The sequence below is a fragment of the Bubalus kerabau genome, chromosome 2 (assembly GCF_029407905.1).
Source record: "Bubalus kerabau isolate K-KA32 ecotype Philippines breed swamp buffalo chromosome 2, PCC_UOA_SB_1v2, whole genome shotgun sequence".
NCBI classification, from domain to species: Eukaryota; Metazoa; Chordata; class Mammalia; order Artiodactyla; family Bovidae; genus Bubalus; species Bubalus kerabau.
The window spans coordinates 153,323,128-153,335,848 of record NC_073625.1 but is presented as its reverse complement, the minus strand read 5'-3'; the positions used below and the strand labels follow the sequence as shown (position 1 = coordinate 153,335,848).

At 33.8% G+C, this 12,721-nt stretch overlaps 1 protein-coding gene across 4 annotated transcripts in view; it reads left to right on the top strand.

Annotated features, from left to right (window-relative positions):
• Window positions 1–12,721, top strand: part of SMC4 (structural maintenance of chromosomes 4) — a 242,496-nt gene that overhangs the window by 229,393 nt on the left and 382 nt on the right. For all 4 annotated transcript variants that reach the window (XM_055569210.1, XM_055569209.1, XM_055569212.1 and 1 more), the window contains 11 exons: window positions 637–798; window positions 2,629–2,854; window positions 2,941–3,020; window positions 3,918–4,070; window positions 5,144–5,270; window positions 8,628–8,817; window positions 9,857–10,001; window positions 10,281–10,454; window positions 11,055–11,237; window positions 11,374–11,606; window positions 12,124–12,307. In XM_055569210.1, coding sequence (XP_055425185.1) covers window positions 637–798; window positions 2,629–2,854; window positions 2,941–3,020; window positions 3,918–4,070; window positions 5,144–5,270; window positions 8,628–8,817; window positions 9,857–10,001; window positions 10,281–10,454; window positions 11,055–11,237; window positions 11,374–11,606; window positions 12,124–12,307 — 1,857 coding nt within the window. The remainder of the gene's footprint in view (window positions 1–636; window positions 799–2,628; window positions 2,855–2,940; window positions 3,021–3,917; window positions 4,071–5,143; window positions 5,271–8,627; window positions 8,818–9,856; window positions 10,002–10,280; window positions 10,455–11,054; window positions 11,238–11,373; window positions 11,607–12,123; window positions 12,308–12,721) is intronic.

The window sequence follows — 12,721 nt, the reverse complement described above, 5'->3', positions numbered from 1 at the left end:
GAACCAATTAATGCACTCCCTGATTCAGCCTTCCAGAGAAGGAAGCAGAAGAGGGTGATTCAGAAGGGCAGATGAAAATTACCCAGCATAGTTGCTTCCATGTCTGCATATCAAGGACTTCTGCCTTAGTTTTTTGAAGATACACAATTTGATCATATTCCTTTGCTCAAGGAAAAATGAAACTAGTTGGTTAATGTTACTTAAGGTAAGTTATTAATAGACAAACAGATTTACTTAGATGGTTTTCAATAATTCAAAGTTGTATTATTCTGTAAGTTATTCTGCTTATAATTTAGGTTTCCAATCTTCACATTATACATTTTCACTTACATGCAGTGAAAACAGTTCTGTTCCTTTTGTGCTCATTAAAATTTCAGACTCTATATCCATAAGTTTTTTTTTTTTAAAGGTGGATAAAAGCTCTAGTAGTGATTGCCTCTGCAGAAGAGAAAGAATGTGAGGGACACTTAAATTTTTCATTGTGTTCCATTTTTGTACTTTTGTAAACTATGTAGGTTTAGTTCTTCAATTAAATGAAACTTGAAAAATCTATATGAAATAGTAATGAAATGATCCTGTACCTAATTCCCTGCTGATTGTGCATTGATTTTTTTTTTCCTTCCTCTTATTTATTAGGGGGACTTAGGAACAATTGATGAAAAATACGATGTTGCTATTTCATCTTGTTGTCATGCATTAGACTACATTGTTGTTGATTCTATTGATACAGCCCAAGAATGTGTAAACTTCCTTAAAAGACAAAATATTGGAGTTGCAACCTTCATAGGTTTGGATAAGGTGGGTATTTATAATCTACCTGTATTTTAGTTTTTAAGTGCCAGGTGTTGATTGATTTTGAATCCTAGCTTTTTCTTCATAGTTACTTCAGTGAACCACCTAATAGATTTTGAGGATTATATTAGGCTCTAGGGGTTACATCATTGTGAAAAAAAAAGAAACTTGTACTGCTTCCCCTAAAGTAATATGCATTCCTATGTTGGAGTGACTGGTAGTTTGCATTGCTAACTTCCATCTTCAATAACTACTTTTTTTGAAAATAGAGAGAAAAATACTTAGATATAATTCATAATCATAAAATTCATTATTTTAAAATATATAGTTCAATGGATTTTAGTATATTCACAGAATTGATTGTTCAACCATGACCACTATCTAATTCCAGAATATTCATTACCCCAAGAAAGGAACCCCATACACATGAACAATCAATACCCTTGTTCTCCCACCCACCCCACCCCCACACCCCACAACCTTTAATTGACTTTTTGTCTGGATTTATGTATTCTGGACATTGTATATAAATGAAATAACATAATATATAGCCTTTTGTTTATGGCTTCTTTAACTTAGTGTTCAAAGTTCATCCATGATGGAACTTTGCTGGTGGTTCAGCAGTTTAGACTCTGTGCTTCCATTGCAGGTGGCAGAGATTTGATCCCTTTTATAGGAACTAAGAGCCAGTTCCCTGTCTGCTCTTTTTTAAAAAAAGGTTCATGTTGCATCATCAGCACCTCAGTCCTTTTTATTGCCAAATGCTCTTCCCTTCTCCATTATGTTCTATAGCACCTTTTGTTTATCCATTCATCAATTGGTGGACATTTGTGTTGTTTCCATGTTTAGGCTGTTTATGGTTAATACTGCCATGAACATTCATGTACACAGGTTTTTGTACACCAGCTTTTCATGTGCTTATTTATTGGCTATTTCTTTATTTTCTGTTCAGATTCTTTGCTTATTCGTTAATTGGTTTGTCTTGCTGTTGTAAGAGTTCTTTATATATTTTGGATGTAAGTCTCTTATACATAATTTGCAAATGTTTTCTCCCATTTTGTGAGCCATCTTTTCATGTTCTTGTGATGCATCCTCTGAAGCACAAATTTTAGATAGCAGTCTAGTTTATTTACTTTTGGTTGCTTGTATTTTGGGTGTCATATCTAAGAAGCTACCATGTAATCCTAATGGCACCGTGATTTACTTTCTCTGTTTTATGAGCTTTACAGCTTTAGGTTTTACATTTAGTTTTTTAATCCATGTTAATTTTAGTGGGGGGTCCAGCTACTCTTTTGAGTATTGGGTTGTTCGGACACCTTTTATATTCTTTCCCCATTGAATTTTCTTGGCATGCTTGTCAAAAATCAACCAATCATAAATGTACGAGTTTATTTCTGGCCTCTTATTTATGTCTGACTTTGCATTGATATCACACTGTCTTGATCATTGTAGATTAGTAGTAAGCTTTAAAATCAGGAATCCTTTAATTTTGTTCTTTAATATCTTTTTTAATATATTATAAATGGGATTTTCTTAATCTCATTTTCAGATTATTGCTAGTATAAGGAAATACAGTTTCTACATATTGATCTTCTGCAGCTTTGCTGAATTCATGTTAGTTTTAATAATTCTTTCATGTGAGGATTCCTCAGAATTTTAATATATATAAGATCAGATCATCTGTGAATAGAGATAATTTTACAATATCTTTTTCTTAAATAACAATAAAGTAATATTGTGTAGATACTAAGAACTTTGTATACATATCCTTATGTTTAACATGTTTAGTCTATAAATGATACCTAAAGAAACGTCTTTTTCTTCTTTTTTTTTTAGATGGCAGTGTGGGCAAAGAAAATGACCAAAATTCAAACTCCTGAGAATACGCCTCGGTTATTTGATTTAGTGAAAGTAAAAGATGGGGCAATTCGCCAAGCTTTTTACTTTGCCTTACGGGATACCTTAGTAGCTGACAGCTTAGATCAAGCCACACGAGTAGCTTACCAAAAAGATAGAAGATGGAGAGTGGTAACATTACAAGGGCAAATCATAGAACAGTCAGGTAATAGTTTTTTTCCTTTGCCGTTGAGTCTATTTACTTCTGTTGAGGGGATACATACATTTATGTCTGACTTTTCTGTTCTCTAGGTACAATGACTGGCGGTGGAAGCAAAGTAATGAAAGGAAGGATGGGTTCATCAGTTGTTGTTGAAATCTCAGAAGAAGAGGTCAGCATGTACAAAATTATAGTCAAGACATTTTTGTTAAAGCAGCTTTATTGATATATAATACACTGTAGAACTTTCTACTATTTTAAATGTACTGCAATCATATTTTCAATTTAACAGTTTGAACTTTCTATAAATGGCTAGTGTGTAAGCTGTGGGATTTCATATGAAGCCTGTTAAAGTTCTAAAAGTATGTTAATTGAAAAGCATTTACTCAACATACATGTCTTTTTCTGTAATCACATTTGGATCATATGATTTATTTCACTGTTAACTTATTGTTTGACATTTGTTTCTTCACAGTTACTGCTGTATTACATAATTATCTTTTGTATTTCAAAATAATTATTTAAATTGTAAATATAGCAAAGACTTCTGATATGTTTCCAGATTTTTATCTCAAAATATTTTGTTTCCAGAAGTAAAATAGAATGTCAAAATGCCCAGAAAAACCTATGTTCCATTATCACAATCAGAACACTATACTACTTTCTTCCTGAAAATTCTGAAGTAGTTTATATTCTTCCTCTTAAATATTAGCATAGTATACCTTCACTGTAACTATAATTGATTATACAACACTTAAAATTGTCTTTTCACCTGAATCTATGATGCAGAAATTAGTTGACCATCTCCTAAGCATTGGTTTTAGAATTGGAACTGGATTGTTTGGTGTGTTTCTAGTCTTTTTTTTTTTTTTAATTGGAAGATAATTGCTTTACAATGTTGTGTTGGTTTCTGCCATACATCAACATGAATCAGCAATAGGTATACATATGTCTCCTCCCTGTTTCTAGTCTTTAAGATCAGAAGTTTGGGTTTTCATCATTTTTGTAAATCGCTGTTAATCTGAACTAACTCTTGTTGGCATAAACTCACTGGTAATTTTCTTTGTAGGTAAATAAAATGGAATCACAGTTGCAGAGAGACTCTCAAAAAGCAGTGCAGATTCAGGAACAGAAAGTACAACTGGAAGAAGCAATACTTAGGTTAAGGCATAGTGAACGAGAAATGAGGAATACACTAGAAAAGTTTTCTGCAAGCATCCAGGTACCTTTTTACCAAAGCTGCAACTATTGGAATTGAACAGCAATTTGGCAGAGGCATTTTACTGTTTGCTTATAATTTTTAAAATATAAGGGGGAAGGGGAGGTTGGGTTGGGTCTGTTGATTTTTGTTTCCTTGAGTACTAATAGATAAAAGTCCTGTCACAATGTTGCTCCAGCCACAGCTATTTCTGGTTTCCATTTGGACTGGAGAGAAATGTGTCTTCCCTTAACAATGACCCTTTATTTTATTCTCTTTACAAAGTGGAAAGTTTTCTTAATTATTAAAAAAGCAATGCATGCCCACAGTCTCTTTAAAAAAACAAAACCAAAAAAAAAAACGAAGAAAGTTTTTAGAAAATACGCGAAAAATTATCACCTTCAGTTTTTGTGTGTGTCCTTTAACTTTTAGTGGCAGTATCTAGTTTGCGTGTATGTGTTTATGTGGTAGATGTTGATATACATACTAAATTTGCATATGGATTTCTGTAGTCTCATAGTAACTTTTCTTGACTCAGTAATTAATTTCCTTTTCAAGCAAATGTAATTTGTGTGCAATTATATTGACATAGTTTGTACCTCAGTTTGATAAAGGTTTTTCTGTGTTGGCTGTATACACCACTATGTTTTAAATATGCTTGTTAGGCATACCTTAATATGCTTATCCAATTATTTCCTTAGTCCTAAAATTGTAATTATCACCCAGTATGTATACAATGTTTTTAAGCATTTGGTGCATAATGCCAAATTGTTCCCAAAAGTTCTAATTCATTTACTACTGGTAGCATATGCAGATAATTTTTCTAAGTGAACACTAAGTACTCTCCAATATTTTGTAAGTTTGCTACACAGATGTACTAAAAAATAGTATTTAACTTGTCTTTATGAGTTTATACATTTCATGTGTTTTGTTGGCCATTTTCAATTTTTTTATTTATTGTTCATGTTTTCTGCCCTTTCCTGTTAGTTTTTGTGTTTTTCTTAAAGATTTTAAGTACCGTTTTAATTTAAAATTTAAAGCAAATATTATTGTTTGTAAGTTAAAATATTGACCTTGAATTTTAAAACATTCTATAGCGTTTATCAGAGCAAGAAGAATATTTGAATGTCCAAGTTAAGGAACTTGAAGCTAATGTACTTGCTACAGTCCCTGACAAAAAACAGCAAAAACTGCTTGAAGAAAATGTTAATACTTTCAAGACAGGTATGTATAAGTACAGACTTTTCCCCCTATATTGTCAAAAACAGGTTTGTAATATTTGTATTATTTAAGATCACAATTTGTAGAATAAAAAAATAGATTATATATATTGAAGTGACCATGCTGTTTTACAGTTTTTATTTTTATTTCATCCTCAGAAGGTTGTAAAGTAAGTACTAATAAATTAAGTATGTCATTTGACAGATAAAACTGAGGCACAGAATGGTTTATATAATTTGCTCAAGGTCACATAACGTATGGTGGTGATACAGGAATTCAGGATGAAGGCAATCTGATTACAATACCTGTGCTGTTAATGAGAACTTAAAGAACATACATTTTTCTTTCCAGAACTTTTTTCTTCATGTGTATATATAAACATGTAAGTGTTCTACCAAAGTTTTTAAACAAGAAAGGGAATTAGTTCACAGGCTCATAGTCAGAATTGGCTTTGACATTAAAATCCTCTGGTCATGTACTTGAGCAGCCCGCTTCTATTTCCATGTTCAGGTCATGTAGTCACTCAGTCGTGTCCAACTCTTTGTGACCCCATGGCCTGCCAGGCTCCTCTGCCCGTGGGATTCTCCAGGCAGGAATACTGGTTGGAGTGGGTTGCCAGTTCCTTCTCCAGGGGATCTTCATGACCCAGAAATCAAACTGAGGTCTCCCACATTGTAGGCAGATTCTTTACCATCTGAGCCACCAGGGAAGCCCACTTCCATGTTGGCTTCAGTTAAATGTACATAGGTAAGCATCTTATGGCAGGAGGTGGTAACGGTGAGTTTCACAGTATTTCAGTGACCCCAGGAAACAGCCTTCGTCACATCAAGAAAGACCCTTTTTACAGTCTGGTTCATGAGCAAAGGAAGACAAGTACTGATTGTTTATCCATAAGTATTAGATGGACTGGAATTGGAGCAATTATCCACATGTTTAAAAAACGAGGGAGTTTTCTTCCAAAAGAAAAAGAAGTGAAAAGATTGTAAGCAGACAGATGTCCACTGTGCACATTGCATATTAATATATACCTGTATTTTTTGTAGTCATTTATTTATATTTTTAATATTGAGGTATTCACTCAAAAAGTATCTGCTACTGACCAAGTTTTGTTTTAGATACTATTGATCAAGCAATGAACAAAATAAAGTCCCTCATTTCAAGGAATTCACCCTTAAGAGATAAGGAAACTAAACAAATACATCACATACTGTAACAGGTGGTGCTAGGTGATAAAAGTAAAACCAGGGAAACAGAACGGGATGGGGATTCAGATAGACACAGTGGTTAGGCTAGTGCTAGAGATTTGAGCAGAGACCCAAAGGAAGTATGAGTGCAAATGTGAGAGAAGAGCATTCCAGGAAGAATGTAGAGGAGAAAGTAGAGGCCCTAGGGCAGGAAAGTAGTATGTCAGAAGTTTCTAGCAAGGAAACCAGAATCCCTAGACTTAACTGATAGAAGAATCCAGATAATGTAGAGCCTCATAGGCATGTCTCCAGGGGAAATTAAAAGCCACTGGAGAGTGACATAACCTGACAGGACCTTTTTTTTTTCTTGCATTTATTTTGGATTTGTATTTTGTTCTTGCAGACAGACTTCACCCTAGTCCTTCCCCAGGGTACCTACAGTATTTGTTACTGCCTTTGATGGAACCTAGTGGTCAAATAAAAAATAAATCTTCATCGTTTATAACAACACTCTTGTTGAGAGACTACAAGAATTTGTATTTTATTTGAAAAAGACTGCTTGACTTTATTAGGAGCCATATATATATATATATATATATCTCTCTCCTCTTATGGAAGTACTGGTTATTATTAATAGACTCTCAATGTCTGATATGGAAGCCCATTTATTCAAGCATATCTTTAAGATTAAATGTTTTATTTTACATTAATTTAGATTTTTAAAAATCTGGCAAATATGTGGAGAATAAAAGGAGCAAGGTGATATGAAATGGTGATGTTGAAATTATAAATTACATGATGTCCATTTTCCCCTATTTCTAACAGACATGCTACTATAAATGGGGGAATTTAATGTATGTTAGGTACTTGAAAATAAGGAAAATGATGTTCTGAAGAGTGGAACCCTTTCCAGTTGCATACTTGGCCCATCCCAGTATAAGTCATGATGCCATGACCCCACAGCAGCTGGTACTGTACCTCACAAGGGAGCTAAGCACACAGACTCGCCACTGTGAGCGATACAATTCCTTTGATAAATATAGTATCTTAGTATCCTTAAGGGAGAGGGGAGAGTTAGAAGACTGAAAGGGGCAGGGTTTTGTTTTGCCAAGTTGGCACTGTTTCTGCTTCCTTTCTGGACATAGGTATCGATAGCGTGAACCCCTTACCTTTTTGCTACCTTTCATCTTTCCTACATATAATGATTAGGGTTCAGATATGGAGAACAGAATCCACTCTGGCTAGTATAAATATGAGTTTTGGTGTGGGACTATGTATTTAAGAGAGAAAAAGATTGTTTATAGGATCATTGTGATAAATTCTAGGCTAAACGCTAAGAATAATTCCCAGAGCAACTCTGAAGAACCATGAAAGAAACTATACTGCCTTTTCTACAGTTGAAAAGCCATGTATCACATTAGGAAGATGACACTATAACTGCCAACAACAGAAGCACATTGTACCTGTCGTAATCCACCCCATCAAGTTAATGCCATTGCCTGTCAGTTTTCACAAAACTTTTGACAGGACATCAGAGCCTCTACTACCACCAAGAAAACTTTTCCATGACTTGCAGCAGAAACATGCTCAGTTCATCACTTTTGCCATCCAAATTGTATGATTTTTTTCTTGATTGAATGAACTTAAATTTATGTCTGAACACTAGATACAAGGGAATCTATGAAGTGTAACTTAAGAGCCTTCTGTGCCACAGAGAAAAGTGCCCCTTTATTCTATCTCCCCTACTTTGTTATAGGGAAGAGAATTCAAGGTTAGCAGAATTAAATAACCACAACTTCTTCACCCCCAGTCTATAGTTGAGTACAGAGTCTAAGGGTAAAAGATCATTATGAAACAAATAGTCAAAGTACCCTATAAACTTCTGAAAAGAGCTTCACAGTATGAAGCCATCAAAAAATATGGGTTATGTTCACAGCTGAGCCAGAGAATTTAACTATATGTTGTTGTAACACCATTTGTTTTGATAAAGGGCATTTTGGTTTTGTGTTTGGGGTTTTGCTTTTTTTTTGAGGCCCTTTTCCTCAAATGTTTAAAGTTTCTTTTGCATGTATCAGGTTAAGTTGTATTGACTGGAGAGATTTATTGAATGCATCTAACAAATGATGCTTATTAGTGTAGAAACACAAAGTAATTTTACTTTTTTTTTATCCCCCAGAGTATAACAGTGTGGCTGAGAGAGCTGGTAAAGTGGAAGCTGAGGTTAAAAGGTTACACAATATCATCGTAGAAATCAATAACCATAAACTCAAGGCCCAACAAGACAAACTTGATAAAATAAATAAGCAATTAGATGAATGTGCTTCTGCTATTACTAAAGCACAAGTGGCAATCAAGACTGCTGACAGGTAGAGTTTGCATACTACCCTGCCTTCCTCTTCCCTACATCACACTGAAAAGGGGATTAATATTTAAATTTAATGTCTAATAAATGTTTCCTGTTACTTATTAAGATCTGACATTGTTACCTAGTAGGATTTTAATAGGTGGACACCAGTAATAAATTATCGAATGATTAGTTTTTAAAAACTGATAAAACAGGTATGGTTTAACAAAATGTGGTTATGTAACTCCCCAGTTGTGAGGACATAGAAGTTAGAGTTTCATTTCTCTGGTTTAGAGGAATAGATGGCAATTCATTTAAATAGATCTAGGTCTTAGGAGAATAAGAAGGATGAGATCTGTTAGCATAATTGTTTTAGTAACTGAATATTTTAATTATTCCATTGTCCCAAAAAGTTTTTAATACATTCATAATACAGGTCTTGTTTTAAATTTTAGAGTATTAAAGTATTCTAACATAAAGCAAAGTGTATATAAAATGTTGAAATGTAAACAGCTGTTTGTCTTAAAATTATAAACTGGTTGCATAGTGATTATCTGGTTATTTGGTTATTACAGTGTCCTTTGTTCAAAGGTGCTAATAAGCAGCATTTTACCTAAACACAGTTATCAGTCACAGGGAAAAAATAATTGTGTGTGTCATTGTCATCCCCATTGTCCTTTGTCCCATTTCCTCCCCTCACTCTGCCCAAAACACTTATTTTCCCTGACTTGAACCAGGAAGTAATTTATTTGAAGGTATAGTTTAAAGATTTAAAGATTTAAGACCCTCCAATCTGACAGGAAAATGACAAGACTATAATAATACAATGGACAATTTTGCTTCATAGTCTTAAGATTGAATGAAGCTAAAATTTTATATAAGGAAGTTTCATTAATTTATACTGAGAATTTAATAAAATATACAACATCCCACAAGTGTGTGTATAAACATAAAAACCAATTGAAAGATTTTTAGTAAAACAAGTTTTTAAATCTAGGATAGAAAACAATGTCACATTAATGTTATGAAAGGTTCTTAATATAAGATTTTTGCTTGTTTAGAAATCTTAAAAAGGCACAAGACAGTGTCTTACGTACAGAGAAAGAAATAAAAGATACTGAGAAAGAAGTAGATGACTTAACAACAGAGCTAAAAAGTCTTGAAGACAAAGCAGCAGAGGTTGTAAAGAATACAAATGATGCGGAGGTAAGATGTGGCGAGGGGAGAGGGCGCTATTTGAAGCAGCAGAGAATTGTGGATGACATCAGTACCTTGTGTAGTAAGCATTCAGTAGGTTACACTTCTAACTATATTAACTTTCATCTGTGTAATACAAAATGACTATTTTAACTTTTCTGTAAATAAAAACATTTTCTATAAAGTGAAAGAGGCATGAGGTGAGAGTGCTAATAACTTCATCTTTGTAATGTGAAAATCGCTGTTCTGAGATCATCATACCTATAGCAGCTCTTTTTGTTTTCTTAGGCATCCTTACCAGAAATCCAGAAAGAACATCGAAACCTACTTCAAGAACTAAAAGTAATTCAGGAAAATGAACATGCTCTCCAAAAAGATGCACTTAGTATTAAGTTGAAACTTGAACAAATAGATGGTCACATTGGTGAACATAATTCTAAAATAAAATATTGGCAAAGAGAGGTGAGAATTGTTAAGTGTAAATTTAAAATACCCTTTATGAAAAAAGTTGGGGTTTGTGTTTTTGAAGTATGTTGTAATTCTTAATTTCAGGCTATATAATCACTTCTCAGGTTTATAGGGGGCAAAATGAACAGTATATAGGAGTTATTATATACAGAAAAATAAGGGTAATAGTTAGAATTAATCAACATTTTCATCCCAGGGCTGATGTAGAGATTGAACATGAACACTTGAGCACTACAACTATTTGTTTTTTAAGTCCTTTGAAAAATAGTTGATACACAAATGAGTCACCACTTCTGCTTATATGTCATTCTGATAGGTAATTTGTCTTAAATTTGTGAGTTTTTTGGTTTTTAATGTATTTGGCTGTCAGGTCTTAGTTGCTACATGAAGGATCTTTGATCACAGTGCATGAACTCTCTAGCTGTAGCACCTGAGCTTAGTTGTGCTGTAGCATGTGGAATCCTAATTTCCCAACCAGTGCAAGGCAGCCTCTTAACTGCTGGACCACCAGTGAAGTCCCTGGGAGGTTTGTTTTTTTTTAAACAGTGAATTGTAAGTAACACTGCGTTTTCTAATATTCATCTAACTTTATAGATTTCAAAAATATCACTGCATCCCATAGAAGATAATCATGTTGAAAAGATTCCAGTTCTAAGCCCAGAAGAGCTTGAAGCAATCAAGAACCCAGATTCTATAACAAATCAAATTGCAGTTTTGGAAGCCCAGTGTCATGAAATGAAACCAAATCTTGGCGCCATTGCAGATTATAAAAAGAAGGTACAAGTAAACAACTCATAATGGTCAGAAAGTCTCTTTAGTCCTTAGCCTAAATTGTTAAGCCTTTATTTTATATAATTAGCAGTTTTAATTCTCATGTCAGATGTATAACGTTTTTCTCATATTCTTTTCATAGGAAGAATTATATTTACAACGGGTAGCAGAATTGGACAAAATTACTAATGAAAGAGATAATTTTAGACAGGCATATGAAGATCTTCGAAAACAAAGACTTAATGAATTCATGGCAGGTTTTTATATAATAACAAATAAATTAAAGGAAAATTACCAAATGCTTACTTTGGGAGGTGATGCTGAGCTGGACCTTGTAGACAGCATGGATCCTTTCTCTGAAGGAATCACGTTCAGGTTTGTAATGATGCCATATACCAAGTTTTGGATTATTCTGTTAACATCTCTGTATATATTCTCCAAACTTAGTATTCTTTAGGGGTGGGATGTGACAGTTAAGTCTACAGCGTATTTTATTTGATAAATACTGGTTTGCCTACAGGCTTCCTGTGTAGCTCAGCTGGTAAAGAATCCACCTGCAATGCAGGAGGAGACCCTGGTTCAACTCTTTGGTCAGCAAGTCCCCCTGGACAAAGGATAGGCTACCCACTCCAGTATTCATGGGAAACGGGAAGAATAGTAAGAATTACTTACTGATCTACTGTTTAAATCTTAAATTTTTGTTAGATGTTCTTATGTGTTCATCCTCCAAAAATATTTTTATAAAATAACCCACCAAGAATTTATATTAATGAAAAAGCAAGTTAGGTATTTCCAAGGAAGGTGGTAGAAGCCAATTACAGGAAACAAATCAGAGAGTCTTAATTTAGCTTTACAAGTAATTTAAGTGATGAGACTTTGTTAATTATTTCAGTGTTCGACCACCTAAAAAAAGTTGGAAGAAGATCTTCAACCTTTCAGGAGGAGAGAAAACACTTAGTTCATTGGCTTTAGTGTTTGCTCTTCATCACTATAAACCCACTCCCCTGTACTTCATGGATGAGATTGATGCAGCCCTTGATTTCAAAAATGTTTCTATTGTTGCATTTTACATATATGTAAGTAATCATTTAGAGCTTTTCATTGTGAAAATTATGTGTGTTCCCTAAACATTACACATGGAATTGTTTGGCTTCTTTTGAGCTTCTGCCATTCTCTATTCCCACGGTATTCACGGAGACCTCTTTATTTGAGCAAAATAGTTCCATTTTGGAAAAGTTAAATATAAATGTAAATTAGTAGCAGAAACACAGGTAGAACTTTCTCTTTTCCCAGATCTTTTTTCTACTAGAAGACTTCTACTAGGCAACTATCCTTCCAAATACCTGAGTTCTTCTCTAACCCAGATACTATCATGAATTATCCATGTTGTCATTGTTCATATTAATTAGCAATGTTATGTTCAATTTATTGCCCAAGAAATATTTTAGGGAAGTAAAGTTAGATCTTTATTAGTCATACATTTACATATC